At 44.5% G+C, this 13,847-nt stretch overlaps 1 protein-coding gene across 1 annotated transcript in view; it reads right to left on the bottom strand.

Moving 5' to 3' along the window:
• ERGIC1 (endoplasmic reticulum-golgi intermediate compartment 1) overlaps positions 1–13,594 on the bottom strand; it is a 57,503-nt gene extending 43,909 nt beyond the window's left edge. Inside the window, exon 1 of the mRNA XM_065644377.1 lies at positions 13,493–13,594. Coding sequence (XP_065500449.1) covers positions 13,493–13,512 — 20 coding nt within the window. The 5' untranslated portion in view covers positions 13,513–13,594. The remainder of the gene's footprint in view (positions 1–13,492) is intronic.
• Positions 13,595–13,847: the final 253 nt, after the last annotated feature.

Genomic DNA, 13,847 nt, shown 5'->3' with positions numbered 1-13,847 from the left:
AAGAGGTGCATTAGCAGTTCAGGAAACCAAGGCGGGTGTGAAGTGGGGAGAGAAGAATGAGCAACCTCAACCCCACTTCAGGAAACACGTTGAAGTGCACGTGAAACGAGCTGAACGAGGCTCTGAAGAGTTTTCAACCAGTCCACAGTTCAAGCCACCACTTTCCTCATGTTCCTGCTGCTATTATCCACGGAAGAAGCATCCCTAGAGTGAGCAGAAGAGTTTATGGACTATGATTCATTCAGTACCTGCTGCTATTAAGGCTCTTAACACAGATACCACTTATAGTTGAGAATCCGGTGATTTGCTTTGCATAAAATGCTTTATCATTTGTAAGGAGGACATGGGAAGTAGGAAGGGAATCAGTCATGGTAAATATAAATTGGATTAAGTCCATCTGACATTCGAAGACGACTGTGCACAAACAGACTCCGTTTTTTCTCTCCAGGAAAACTTTAGCGGAGGTTGGTGTTACAAAGGGGTGATCAGAAGTCAGTAGCAACATCTGTCTCAGAAACTTTCTTCTGCCCCCCAAAATCAGTGTAGCTCGGAGGTAGAAGGGGAAAAAAGATACCATATTGGATATCTTCTATGAGAATTCACAGAATCAAAAGGAAGCTACAAAGAGACTGTTGTCCGGGCAAGATCACTGAGGCTGAAGACTAACGGCAAAAGGGAAACACCCTTCTCTGAGTACCCAGTGGTATTTCTAGAGAAACCTTCCCCTGAAAGGCACACTGCTTTGTGACAAGGAGCATTTGTACCTTTGTCACCTGCTGACTGCTCAGGCAAAGAGATGTCCAGCGTCTAATCAAAGCATATAAGAGAAAACCTGCTTCCCCAACAGCTCGAGGCACCACGGGGTCTGTGCTCACCAGAATGTTTGAGAGGTTTCATGAAGCAACTCAGTGCAAGAGCTGGTTAGTGAGAGCACCCACCGAAACACCCACCAAACACCCAGGGACCGACTCCCCGTCCGCCTCCCCATGCTCCACAGCACCAAGATGAAGAAAAACAGATTCTGAGGCTGTAGCTACTACACTAAGATGGGAAGAAATGGCTGCCCCAGGACTTTATATCTCTTGGTGCTTCTTCAGTTGAGACAGACATTAAAAAACTAAGAGAGATTGCAAGGTGCTAAAGAAACCAGGAAAGCATATAAAATACTCCAGTACTACTAGAAGAACGAAAGATTTTAAACAAAAAAAAAAATCACTTAGCTAGGAGCTTAAAAAGAAAAAAAAAAGTTGTTTAAGAGGCAGTGACTGTTCTCTGTTTTCTTGGGTCATTGCTCTCAAATAATGACTTTGGGACAATTCATCCCCACTTTGCCAACAAAGCTGCCTGAACAGCCTTGGAGTGCTGGGCAGTAGCAGAAGGTTAATTATGAACCAGAGCACCTGAACAGCGCTCAGCCCTGGGTGGCTTTTAACCTCTTCAGAGGTAAAATAAAATAAAATAAAAACAAGCAGGTTTATACATCCGCCAAAGGCAGACAGGTACCTGCAACACAGAGCTCACCTCTCTGGCTGTTCCTTCCTACCCGGCACATCAGACACTCGCAGCAAGATCTTTAAAAGCAAAGTTGTTACTTTCGTATAATGGATAAAACTAAAACCACCAATTTAGTTTTCAACGTGACTGCTCAAGCTGAGTGAAATGTAAAAGCAGAACAAACAGCGCAGCTGAGTTAGGTTTGCACACACAGTGCTTTTCGATTAACAAAAGAACATTGACTTAAAAAAATAAAAATAAAATCCTAGGCACCTGTTTGAAGTTGTTGAGGGGACTTTTAATGTTCACAGTTGTTAAAACCGTACCTAGAACTACTGTGAGCGGGTCCAGAGAGAAAAAGATTAACCTCTTTGCTTGCTAAATCGATTTTATTCAACAGTGGAACAGCAGGCTGACTCCTGGGGTATGCGGAGATGGCCTGAAAGACCAGATACCCCACTCCATGTGCCTAACGAGAGAATATTGGAAATTAGCAAAACAGTAAAGAAGGTGGCCCTGGAGAACAGGTAGTGTCTGGGACAACGATGACAAAGGCACAAGTGGGGCAAGACTGCCCTTGCAGACGGCTGGACAGGGGACACACGAGAGCTCAGCAGCTTTGTGGGCTGGATTGTGTACAGCAGATGCTTGTACAGCTGCTGCAAAAAAATAAAAAAAAAGTCAGACCTGGTCTGACCGGAGGTTTGGAACAAGTCTCAGAAGCAGGAAAGCATGGGCTTGAGAGAAGATGCAACCCCTACAAGAGAGCTGGAGACCTCCAAAGGACAGCGCAAGGGAGGCTGTCCGAGCCACGTCCCCTCCAAAGCGATGTCAGAACGCAGGACAGCCTCTTTCAGGGACGCTGCAAAGATAATTAAAAGCCAATTCTAAGATTTACAGAGTCCAAATTCTGTCAGAATTAATTCTTTTGGGTTATTTTGTTTTAATTGGGGAAACATCAAGAACAGCACGTCTTTTTAAGTAAAATCTCTGTTTAAAAAAGCAGTGACTTCGAACTCCCTACGCATTTTCAACTTCTTATGGCCCTTGCTGCACCTATGCTGGACAAAAAACCAGAATTTTGTTCCACAGATCTATCAAAGAATTTCTACACACCAGTAAATTCACTCTTAAACAGTCCAAAAGCAGGAGAGGTGCCTTATTCTAACACCTTTCCCTATACATGTATAGGAAGCACGAATTTTTCTGGTTTTATGGAGAAATATTAGTTCGAGATTTCATTCCTAAACCCTTTAGATCATGCTGCTTTTCTTCCCATCCAAAGGCAAGCACAGCTCTGCAAGAACACTGAGCTCCTACACAACCCAGCACAGGTGAAAAGTAATAACTCTCCTTCAACTAAGTTGGCGAAATCCATCACTGTGTTTTACAGCCGGGGAAAACAATGGCAGGAAGTCAGCGGCCAGGGAGGAAAATCGGAATTACTGACTCCGAGTGCTCCATTCTGCAATTCTTTGTTTAAATGAAATTTCTATGTTTCCTGTCTGCCGGGAGATGAGAACATAATGTGCAGAGAGCAGCTCGGGACAGCTTCTGTCTGGGGTCAGATGGGATGGGATGGGATGGGATGCAGCAGCAGGAGCCAACAGACCTGAATTCTGTCCTGCTCCCAGCACTGACTCACTGTGGAATTTCTCTTCCAGTCAATTAAACCTTTCTTCTTCGGCTTCTTCATTTTGCAGACTGGCACCTGCTGACATTTGCCCACCTTTCATCAAGCACACTGAAATCTACAGATGAAAACCCTGCAAATATGTGAAGTATTACTGATCAAAGCTGCGACTTCTTTGAAGGCCTGTGCAAGGAAAGCTGGAGAAAGAAGAGCTTGTGAAAACAAACTGGACGTGCCCTGCCAGAGCTGAGCCTTGTTCAGTAACTGGGTTGTGCCCAGAGTGCAAGTTTATGAACGATCTTGATCAGGAATGTTTTTCCGAATTGGCAAACTTCAAAGCATGTGGAAAGTAAAATAAGTGATCCTGTTAATCTCAGTTTCACAGAAAATAAATACTGAATATACAAATACCAAAGCTTGGCCTTGAATGCAAACTCAAGATGCAAATATAGATTCAAAGCAGGACTAATAAGCCAATGCTTGTAAATACCAAGCAGTTATTAAGACCTTTTATAAGATTAACACCTACGTAACAGCAGATAATATGCAAACATCATTAAGTAATCAGCTAGTCCTCATTTACACACAATAGCATATTAACACACATACTGCAGAAGCTGAGCTTTAATGGACAGACTCTCAAGGCTTCAAAATTGCATTGGAAACTGTTTAATCCTGAACTACTTTGACCAAGCTCCGATACACAAAGGACCGGACCAGGAGGTGACGGGCTTAATGGCATTTTAAACTAGTTTATCTCTACTGCAAACAGGTGAAGACTGCAATTTTCAAATTCTCTGTGACTGACTTTCCACTCACACCAGTTTTCAAAGCACGATCCTCCAAATAATTTTTTTTGACCTGCTGACTCTCCACACTTCGAAGCCTGGGACTGAAATGCAGGGATAGGTTTCCTTGCCAGCCAGCTCCTCCCTCTTAATTCTAGTTCCAAGAACATAATGAAACTAAGGGAGGAAGTTTCTGAAACAAGGAGGAGTACTGAGAACAAGAAAACAAGGTTAGACAGGAGGGCTGTCATTCATTATATAATCCAGCCTTTGGCTGACTGGACATTTGGGAAAGGGGCAGCGATAACGTCAGAGGCACCGGCCTCTGTGCCATTATATCATCGGGTCTGCTCGTTCCTTAGCAGGTACAGGATTTATATAGAAAAAAAACCCCAAACCACAGCCCATTTATTTCTAGGACAAGAGACTATGAATCCCCACAACACTTCAAAAAGAGGGCACAAAAAATGAATACATTCTGCTTCCGCTTAAATTGATTTATTTCCAAGGACCTAGTTCCAACCTCCCCAACTCCATTGTGCTGTCCTGCATAACACCTTTTTGTCAACCATGTTCTAAATCTTATGCTCTTTTTCTCTCAGTGCGTAAGAAGCTTGTTCTCTATTGCCCAGGAATACACAGCAATTACTATTGCTGAAATACACCAAAAGTGTAAACTATTTTAGGCGGCACTGAAGTATGGAAGAGAGTGAGCAGTACATCACTTGGTTTTTTTTTTTCAAAATAAAAGTGTTAGGCTCAAACATATTTCAAAGGTAATTAGGAGGAGGAAAGTATTTACAATCTCAAATACTCAATGGTGGAGTCTTGCCAGCAAGCGTTTTATTTCCTTTTAGGCAGTGAAGCAGGTGTCAAAATGAAGGATGGAAGAGAAATGTATTTTTAATAAAGTGAGCAAACTATACCCTGCTTCATCAAAACAGGAGAAAAGTGTCATGAAGAAAAAATGTTCAAGTAAGGGGACTGGTATTTAAAAGGCTCCAGCCCTTCACTGGCCTGTGAGCAAGAGCGATTGTACTTCTGAGCGTAGTGCTGCGTTCTGGAGATCGGAGAGAACGGGATTAAACATACACGGCTGCCCCCCAAACGAAGCAAACTGTTCAGATACTTGAATGTCCCACGTGAACTGTAATCCCTCCTGTTCCAGAGCCTTCATCGTCCTTAAGCTCAGAGATTCTTCCACTTGCAGCCCCCCAGCACCTCCCAGCCGCTTCCTCCAGCACCGTCCCTCACCCGTTCACTCCTCTGTGAGCCTCTAGTCCCGAACATCTCCCCCTTTCCCAATTCCAGACCTGCCAGCTCAGGGTTCCTCTGGCTCCATCCGCTGCCCACGGCTGCTGGTCCCTCAGCATCCAGCTCCCCAGCCCTCCGCAGACACCGAGTCCTGATCTCCACCAGACACTTCACGAAATTCCAACTCCGGCTGCAATTTCCAAGAAATTACCTACACACAACTCAGAGCAAAACCAGGACACAGCTACAGAATAAAAGGGTTGTACCACAGTCTTTCTCATAGCTTCTACGAATCACAAAACATAAAGACTATTGCTGCCTTGTACTGCTGAACACATGGAAACAAGATCTGGTAAGACTCATTTAGCATCAGAATCTTGTACATTTTATTTGTGGATGCTGCTTTCTGAAAGGTTTGAGTCCCAGCTGCACTAGGACAGCACACAAGTCAGAAATTTGTACAAAGCAGCATGAACAAACACAACATCTGGAGAAGAAAAGAAAAAAGGAGGGCTGAAGAAAACAGCTCCGTTTTCGTACCAGGCCAAGAAAAGCGCTCCAAGGAAAAACTGTTCAGCCACTGCTCTGCAAAGTAAGTGAATAATCTGCCCTTGAAGCAAATCAGTAGCTGAGGCTCAGGAAGGGATCGCTACTTGCCTGAAGCTGAAAAGAGTTACGAACAGCAGAACAAGGGCATTCACTGCTGCATGCACACACAACAGTCTTCCTTCTCCTCCAAAGCAATTTCTACAGGACAAAAGCCATTCTTAATACACAAGATTTAGGGGCAAAAAAACCCATACCTTTTCTGACAGCATCCAGCAGGGATTCAATTATATTGTCCTTTTTCGTCATTTAACCTAATAATATCAATAAACCTGCAGTGACCAGCTCAGGTTCTCCTATTTATATTCCAGTAAGGAGATGAGAATTTCTGTATGTGCTTCTACAGCTCAGTCCTGTTTTTCAGTTGTATATAACTGTATTAACTACAAGCAAGTACAACTTGTGTGTCATTTGGCTTTCAAGTGAAGGTCCTGGTTTTGACTCAGTTTCCAAGAAACATCCATATTGATGCCACCCCACTCCGAAAACGTGTCTGACACAGACCCAAGACAGAGCTGCAACTTGTACCTGGGGACCAAGTTTACCAGTGTTTGGTAGTTCAGATACAACTTCATATAATGCAGCAGCCAGATTGAGATTTCAGTTCAGTAGAGTCACAGTCCATTTAGAGAGAAGTGGAATCAAGTGAGGCTCCGAGACTTCACCTTTATCAGAAAACACAAAGTTATATTCACGTTACTGGCCGTACTGGTGTTTTAGCAGAGTCTCCAGCCTCATTTCATTCACAACACACCGTAGTCTACAGGAATGGACAGCAATTAGGGAGGCCGGTGATCTGCCTTAGGATATGACTGTTAAATACATACTTAGCAACCATGACTGCCTGAAATCCTGTTAGTAGAAATACATGCCTGTCTATATTTACATGGCATTTTGAAGGCTCTTCTACTAAATGCCAAACTTTCTGGCTTAAACTAGATACATGTCATTGGGAAACATCCTTGAAAAACAACCAAACAAAAAAGCAGACATCCAAACACACACAATTCAAATGCAGCCTCGCTGTCCATCCATTTAATTGCCGTCCCTACCTGTGTGTGTCTCCTATGACCACTACTAAGATACTGCAACATTTCAGTGTAGGGAAGATTTTGTAGATTGTGGCAAACTTGCAGTTAATAATTTTTTGGCAGAACAAGTTTTCCATTTTGGGGAGAGCTGGCTCAGTACAGGAATACCCAGACAACACTTCAGGGCTTGTGCTTGGATAGAAGACAAAAAACCCCAGATGATTCCACTATTGCTTCTTTCATTGGAAGACGCTTCTTTCCTCACCACCTCCACCATTTGAATTACATGACTAAAAAAAAAAGCACATGCACACTTCAAAACACAAGCTCAACAACTGCCACAGCTTCTCCCTCCACTGCTGGTATTGCTGCAACTCTGTTTACAGCGTGATTCAGTCGTTTTCACAGCCATGAACTATGATGGCATGGAGAAAGCATCTGTGTCATCAACGAGTGAACAAAGGAGGACAGTTAGTTCAGAGGGAACAATACAACATTTTCCTACAAAGCCAGACCTTAATTTTCCATACTTACTCAGGAGAAGTTTTCTACTCCAACTATATTTTAAAAGAAATAATGTCTTAAGGAGACTCAGGAAGAAATATTTACACACATGCACGCTATGCACAACGAGTTATCTGGGGCATAAGCATCAATAGGCTCTGTCTGTACAGCTTTGCTGGCCCGTCCACTGTGACTGCAGAATAATTGCCCAGGTGCCCTCAGAGGGCTATTGTTGAAACCACGTTAGTCATGGTACTGCCTGGCACCAAAATCAACTCGGGGAATTATGTAAGGTGGCAGCAATACCATTCACAAGGCTTGTTTACCAGCGACATTGCACAATGTGAAGTGGAACACGCTCACCAGACGTGGCTGCGGCTCCAGATGAAAACGCGCTTGCGGAGTTACCAGGTGCTCTGAAGCCCCCGGCGATTGCCTCAGTAGCGAGAGAGAAAAAGTGCAGGTCCCTGCAAAGGCAACTATCTTACCAACACAGAACAATGTCACAGCCACTAGGTATAAATGTTGGCTTTAAGAAGTGATGGCTACCAGCTCAATCACACGCAGGATTTAAGATTTTGAACAAAACCATCATACAAGTGGCAACGTCTATGTCTGTGGGAGTGAGTGTGACCACATGCAGCTCAGTGCAGGGCACGTACAAACCTTTAGATGCCAATGCTGCACACACAGCCCTACACATCAGGGTGCACAAGAAGCCGTACAAGCTGGCCTTGGCTCTTTATTCTCTCTCGTCTTCCCCACAACATTTCAGCCAAGAACATGCTGCTATCAGCACCCTGTACCTTCTAGAGGAGTGGCACCACGAGCTCATTTGTTAAAATACATTCAGCCAGTAGTTTTGCCAAATGAACCGGAGTGTGTTAACGCAGCTGCAATGGTTAAACAACGTGCCGGGAGAGAGTAAGCAGACGGATAGAGTACAGAGCACCGCAATCTGATGAGGCTCCAAATTAAAACTCCTGAGCAAACATGTACATTTCCACTAACATTTGACATTTATTAGGCAGTGCCAAAACATTATGTAGCCACCATTTCTGCTTAACTACTGGCAAATATTCAAAACCAGGATGAACAACTGCCATACAAGTTTAAGCGAGATTTGAGGGGTTACAGGAAGATTTTAACTTGTGACCATCACAAACCTGTAGAAAGAAAAACAGTATGATTACAAAAGGCAGCGTTGTTCCTTATTTCTTAAGCTTGAAGACTAGAATAAAGCTATTTTTCTTAGGCTCACAAGTGAATGAGAAATTGTTGTCCAAGGAGTTGCTTAGTTCGGAAGAGATTTTTCTCCTTAGACTCCAAATCGCCCACAATCCACCGGTTTGCCCTCGCTAATCCGGTCAGGAATCAAAGGAGGACAAACAGAGCTCCCGGTGTTGCCAGAGCTGCCTGTGTCACTGGTTTCGCAACTGGGCCAGGTCAGATGTCTTGAGCATCAGTTTGCCTATTTGCCATCCCAACTCAAACCAAACATCCTGGCTCTCCTAACAGCAATAATGTTGGAATTGTGTCAGCTCCAGTTAAGACTGGACAATTTGATTTCAAAAAGACATAAGGGGACCAAAGAAAAGACCTGTCCGTGTCCCAAAACAAAGATGTTGTTTGTGTCTGAATCAGAATATCCATGTAAAAAGTATTATTTATCACACATGTGCCAAGGAACAGCTGACTGTGGGGGCCCGTTGTACCGTGCAGATGGAATAAGAGTCTTTACTGCAAAGAACTTCCATTCTAAATCAGCATTTAAATCTAAATCCCTTCTAAGCTTTGCTCCTTTCCCATGGCCTCCAAAATCCAGGTATAACATACTGTTACTTCATTCAGGTTATCAAGCTCTTAAAAAAAAAAAAAAAAAAAATTCAAGAAAACCCATCCCAGTGAAAACATCATGATGATCAATCATGGGAAATAAACTCTGAATTTCTCAGTTAAATATAAAAATAAGGATTAATGTATATTGGCCACATTTGTGTCCAGGGCACAACTGAGAATTGCCCACAATTAGAACAAAAACTTGATTTCGGAGTGGTCTATTTTAGTTTTTCTCAGTCTCATCAGTTAAAGCTACCAAAATAGTTCCGAAGTTTCAGCATCTGCTACAAAGCCACCGGTAACTCCTTCATGCAAACAGGCAGGTGCCAAGAAAAGCCACCAGATTGAGGAGCAATGTCTCTCTACACCACGTCCACATCCAGTGGGCAGGAGTCATTTTGTTTTTATTTCTGTAATTCTCGCCACCAGCGCAGCCTGAATTCTGGCGCTCACTGCTGAAGCTCAACCTCCCTGCCAACCAGATCACACAACACGTGAGAAATCTTCTGGCCCACAAGCACCGCTCAAGATGACCCAGGCTTACAGTTTAATCTAATTACGATTTTAATCATCCCCAGATGCTGCAAGTACGCAGGTGGCGTGGGGTCTTAAAGGTTCAAGGGGGAAATACCCTTTTGGCTCCAGCAACAAAATCCTCAATCGAATAGGTAGGAAGCTGCTTTGCTGACATAAGTTCTAACAAACCAGGAGGGGAGGCAACAAGGGAAAACCTGTCTCTCTCTTGCAGCCAGATAGGTTTTAAAAAATAAGAAAGAACCAGGCCTTCTAGAAATACAAACTAATGTAGTGGTTCTGCAGGAGGGCTGGTGTCTCGTGACGTGTTTAATTGACCAATGTGGCTCCAATCTGGAAACTTGGTTCCTCACCAACATCACAGCAGGACTGTAGAGATTAGTGCAAAGGAAATGCTTTGAAAAATGAAAAGCATTAGGTAAGTACTAAGCATTATCAAAACCCTGAAGATACTTGGGACAGAATAATTATTATTCACTTGCAATTACTTTACTGTGAAAATATTGTTTTATTTATAAATTAAATGCATTTCATATTAGCAAAGAGGACCATCGATAAACCAAGAAAACCGAAGTCCTATAGGAAAAAGAAAGTACCGCACAAAAAAAGCACAACTAATAAAACAAGCTACTTCCATATCTGATACCAACCAATGTGCCTCAGACTCTGGCCCAAAGACAACTTCCAAAAAACATATTCAAGCACTTCGGGTTCATCTGTCTGGCCAAATATGAACCCGTAAGTCCAGGAGATAGGAAAGAGACTTAGTCACGTGGATGGAAATGCTTTCTTTGACTTTTAGTTGGGGAAGAATAGGGACTTTTTTTGGTCACAGGCTGTTTTCATTACTTGTCATTCGTGTCTCTATGTTCTCCAGATGAGACTGTGGCCATCTGCTCCTCCTAGAGCTATTTTGTGTCCCAAACCTCTAGCTGGTCTACTATGCCCCTCTCTACAACTGACGTTGGCTGTCAATGTCCTGCCACTCTAAAATACCAAATCCAAAAGCTCTATTTGAGGGGAGAATACAACAGAAAAAGAACTTGCCTCCCCGAGCAGGGCAGCTAAGGACAGCGATTTCTTCAGATGCATTAGCAGCACAGACCTATGAAATCTGTGACCTCCAGCAGAACACAATGTCTTTCCATTTGGAACCTCTGAATTTTGGACTTCAGAAGACATGTAGGGGCAATTTTTTAAGTTTCTTAACAATTTAACCATACAAAGGCATAACAGCCACTTTAAAGTGTGTGCTAAAGACAGAGTGCCAAACTGTCCCTGTTAAAGAGAACACCCGGTTGAAATCTCTGAATGAAAATCCTTGCATGTTACATGATGGAAAACATCACTTCATTCAGAAACTTACTACAGGTGGTAACCTTATTTCTTTAAGAGTATTGTTTTGTATGTTCTATAGTTGTCAGGAAGTAACTGTACCTTTTTTTTTTTTCATGTATGCATCATATTTTACCTATGACAGTAAAATTTTCCAACCTCAACAGATTTTGTTCCACTGACTGCACAATGAACAAAAACCACAACAGCTAAATGCAGACTCTAACCTTTGTAAAAAATTTGGTCCTAAACTCTGTTCATGCTTCTAAAACAGGAAAGTGGTTTGTTACATGTGACTACAGTTTCCCTCTACCGTCAAATATAAAGTTCTTGCTATCAATGGCAGTCTTTTAAAAATTCAGCTTTGCAGAAAAGCTGAACTTCAGTAAGCTCATATTATTTGAGCAGGTCCTTTGAAGTGTCTATTTCTAATCCTCCAACCTGAATGACAAAGAAGTTATTTGCAATTGTGAATCTTTATAATGCAGATCTGAACCGATGCCTCTGTCTTTTTGTACCTCATTAACACAAACTCTGCAACTCAGCCTTTACTTAATGTCTGTTCCATTCCAAACTGAAGCACTAGTGCTGTCTCTTAAGATGATTACCCTTGGTGAACCAGTGTTTTCACATGCACATTCTGAGACCCAACAAAAATCACATTTTTCAAAGACATCTGAAACAACATTTAATTTATCTGCTATTACAAAGTGACAGCCACAACCCAGAATCCCTTATTTTTCATGTATTGTACAAGTCTGAAAATAGACGGCAATGGGACTTGCAGCTGGCAGAATGTCTCCAAAGCTGAGAAGAATTTTTCTATCAAATTTTACACAAAAGCAGAAATGGGGCTCTCGGCCCTGGATCCCACATGATCCAGCAGATGCTGTTTCCAGCTTCAGCAAGTTTTCATTCAGAAGCAACTGCCTCCATGTTCAATAGTGCCCCATGGATCACATACAAGATCCTGTTAGCCTGTATAAATGAGAGGCCTGATTTAGAATTACAGCAAAAATACAATACACAACTTTTGTTTGAGAGAACCAAAGAATGGCAATTATCACCATTTCCCGCTGTCATCTCAAAGGGGTGCAGACATATGGTTCATGATGGTCCTATATGAGAAGCATCAAGCAACAACCATATCTCTCAACTCCCAAAAATGTATGCATTTTTTATTATAATGCTGATGCTCTAGTAAAACCTACATGAGAAAACTCATCTGTGTGTCTTCCCCATAGCACCTATGAATTCAGAAAGTTACAAATCATAGAATGTCCTGAGCTGGAAGGGATCCACGAGGATCATTGAGTCCAACTCCTGCCCCTGCACAGGACAACCCTACAGTTCACACCCTGTGTCTGAGGACGTTGTCCAGCCTCTTCTTGAACACTTCTTGAATCCACAGTTGCTATTTCAGCTCCTTTTGAGTCAAAGGGATCTTTTTCGCTTGTTTCGATATCTGAAACTGACTGGGGCAGCCCACAGGGTACAGAGGCCAGATCCCACAACTCACACCTGCCCTAAGTGCCCAAACCAAGGCTGGAGGCACCAACCTCGGTCACGGTAACCGCCAACCTCTGGAAGCTGCTGCGGGAGGCGAACAGACCCAGGGCCTTCCCCTCAACACCCCCGAGCCCGCACCGCTCTGAAGAGAAGCTGCTAAATTAACCTGTTCCGTGATTACGTTATAAAAGACGTATCCATCATTAACCAATTGACATGATCAATGCTTTCTCACCACCTGCAAAACGAGGGGATATTTTTCAAGTTTTAGGTCCTTCTGCATGACAAGAGGGAGACAGAAGATTGAGTGATACATTGTTTAGAAGCAGAGTGCTTAGTTTATATTTAACTAATAATTAATAGATGTTTGTAAGTAAGAAACTAAACAATTATAGCTAACATCATCAATTATTTCTTAGTATAGATGTATTGTATGTCCAAATTTCCAAAAATTGTAATGCATACACAATAATTATGCGAATATGAGCAACGCAAGAGCATCCAGTCTTTGGAGCACTTACAGAGGATGATCCGCAGAGCCTCCCCAGCGCTGATAAAATAAAGAATACCTGCTTAACAGTGTAATTGACTCAGTTATTTCTCCGTTTCACCTCCCGCCCGGGGAAGCTCGAAACTCCACACACCCCTCGTGCTTTGCACAACGGCGTTATATAACAACAGGGCCTCCCACGTCCCCTCCCTGCCCAGACCTACTTGTGCACCCATCCATGCACCCATCCCTCCCTCCCTCGGGTTCCACCTCGGGTCCACGGGCCCGGCCCTCCCCTCGCTGCTGCGGGGCGGCCTCACCCGAGCGGCTGCTCCCGGGCGGGGGGCGCCCACCGCCGCCTGCGCTGCCTGCCCGGGCCGGGGGCAGCGGGGCCGGGGGAGGCCGCGGCCCAGCCAAGCGGCGGGCGAGGCCGGGCCCGCGGGGCGGGGGAGCGGCCCAGCCCGGCCGCACTCACCTCCTGAAGTCAAAGGGCATGTTGGTGGCGGGCGCCGGGCAGGCTGCGGGCCCCGCCGCCCCCGGCCCCGGCTCTCGCCTCGCTGCCGCCGGCTGCAGGGCCAGGAAGTGACGGGCCCCGGCGCCGCGCAGCACCAGCCCATTGGGCGGCTGGAGCTCGGCCGCTGCTTCCGCCGCCGGGTTACGGGCAGCGGCGGGAGCCGTGGGCCCCGGGGGAGCCGTGGGCCCCGGGGTACGCGCAGCCCTCAGCGCCGCCGCCGCGGGAGCGCCCCAGGGACCGCTGAGCTCCTCAGAGCCCCGGGGGATGCCCTCGGCACCCCACGGCTGTGCCGGCGCTGCCAGCAGCCTGCGGTGGT

Source organism: Caloenas nicobarica, chromosome 13 (genome assembly GCF_036013445.1).
Source record: "Caloenas nicobarica isolate bCalNic1 chromosome 13, bCalNic1.hap1, whole genome shotgun sequence".
Classification (NCBI taxonomy): domain Eukaryota; kingdom Metazoa; phylum Chordata; class Aves; order Columbiformes; family Columbidae; genus Caloenas; species Caloenas nicobarica.
The sequence above is the reverse complement of the archived record's forward strand: the minus strand, read 5'-3'. Positions and strand labels throughout refer to the sequence as shown.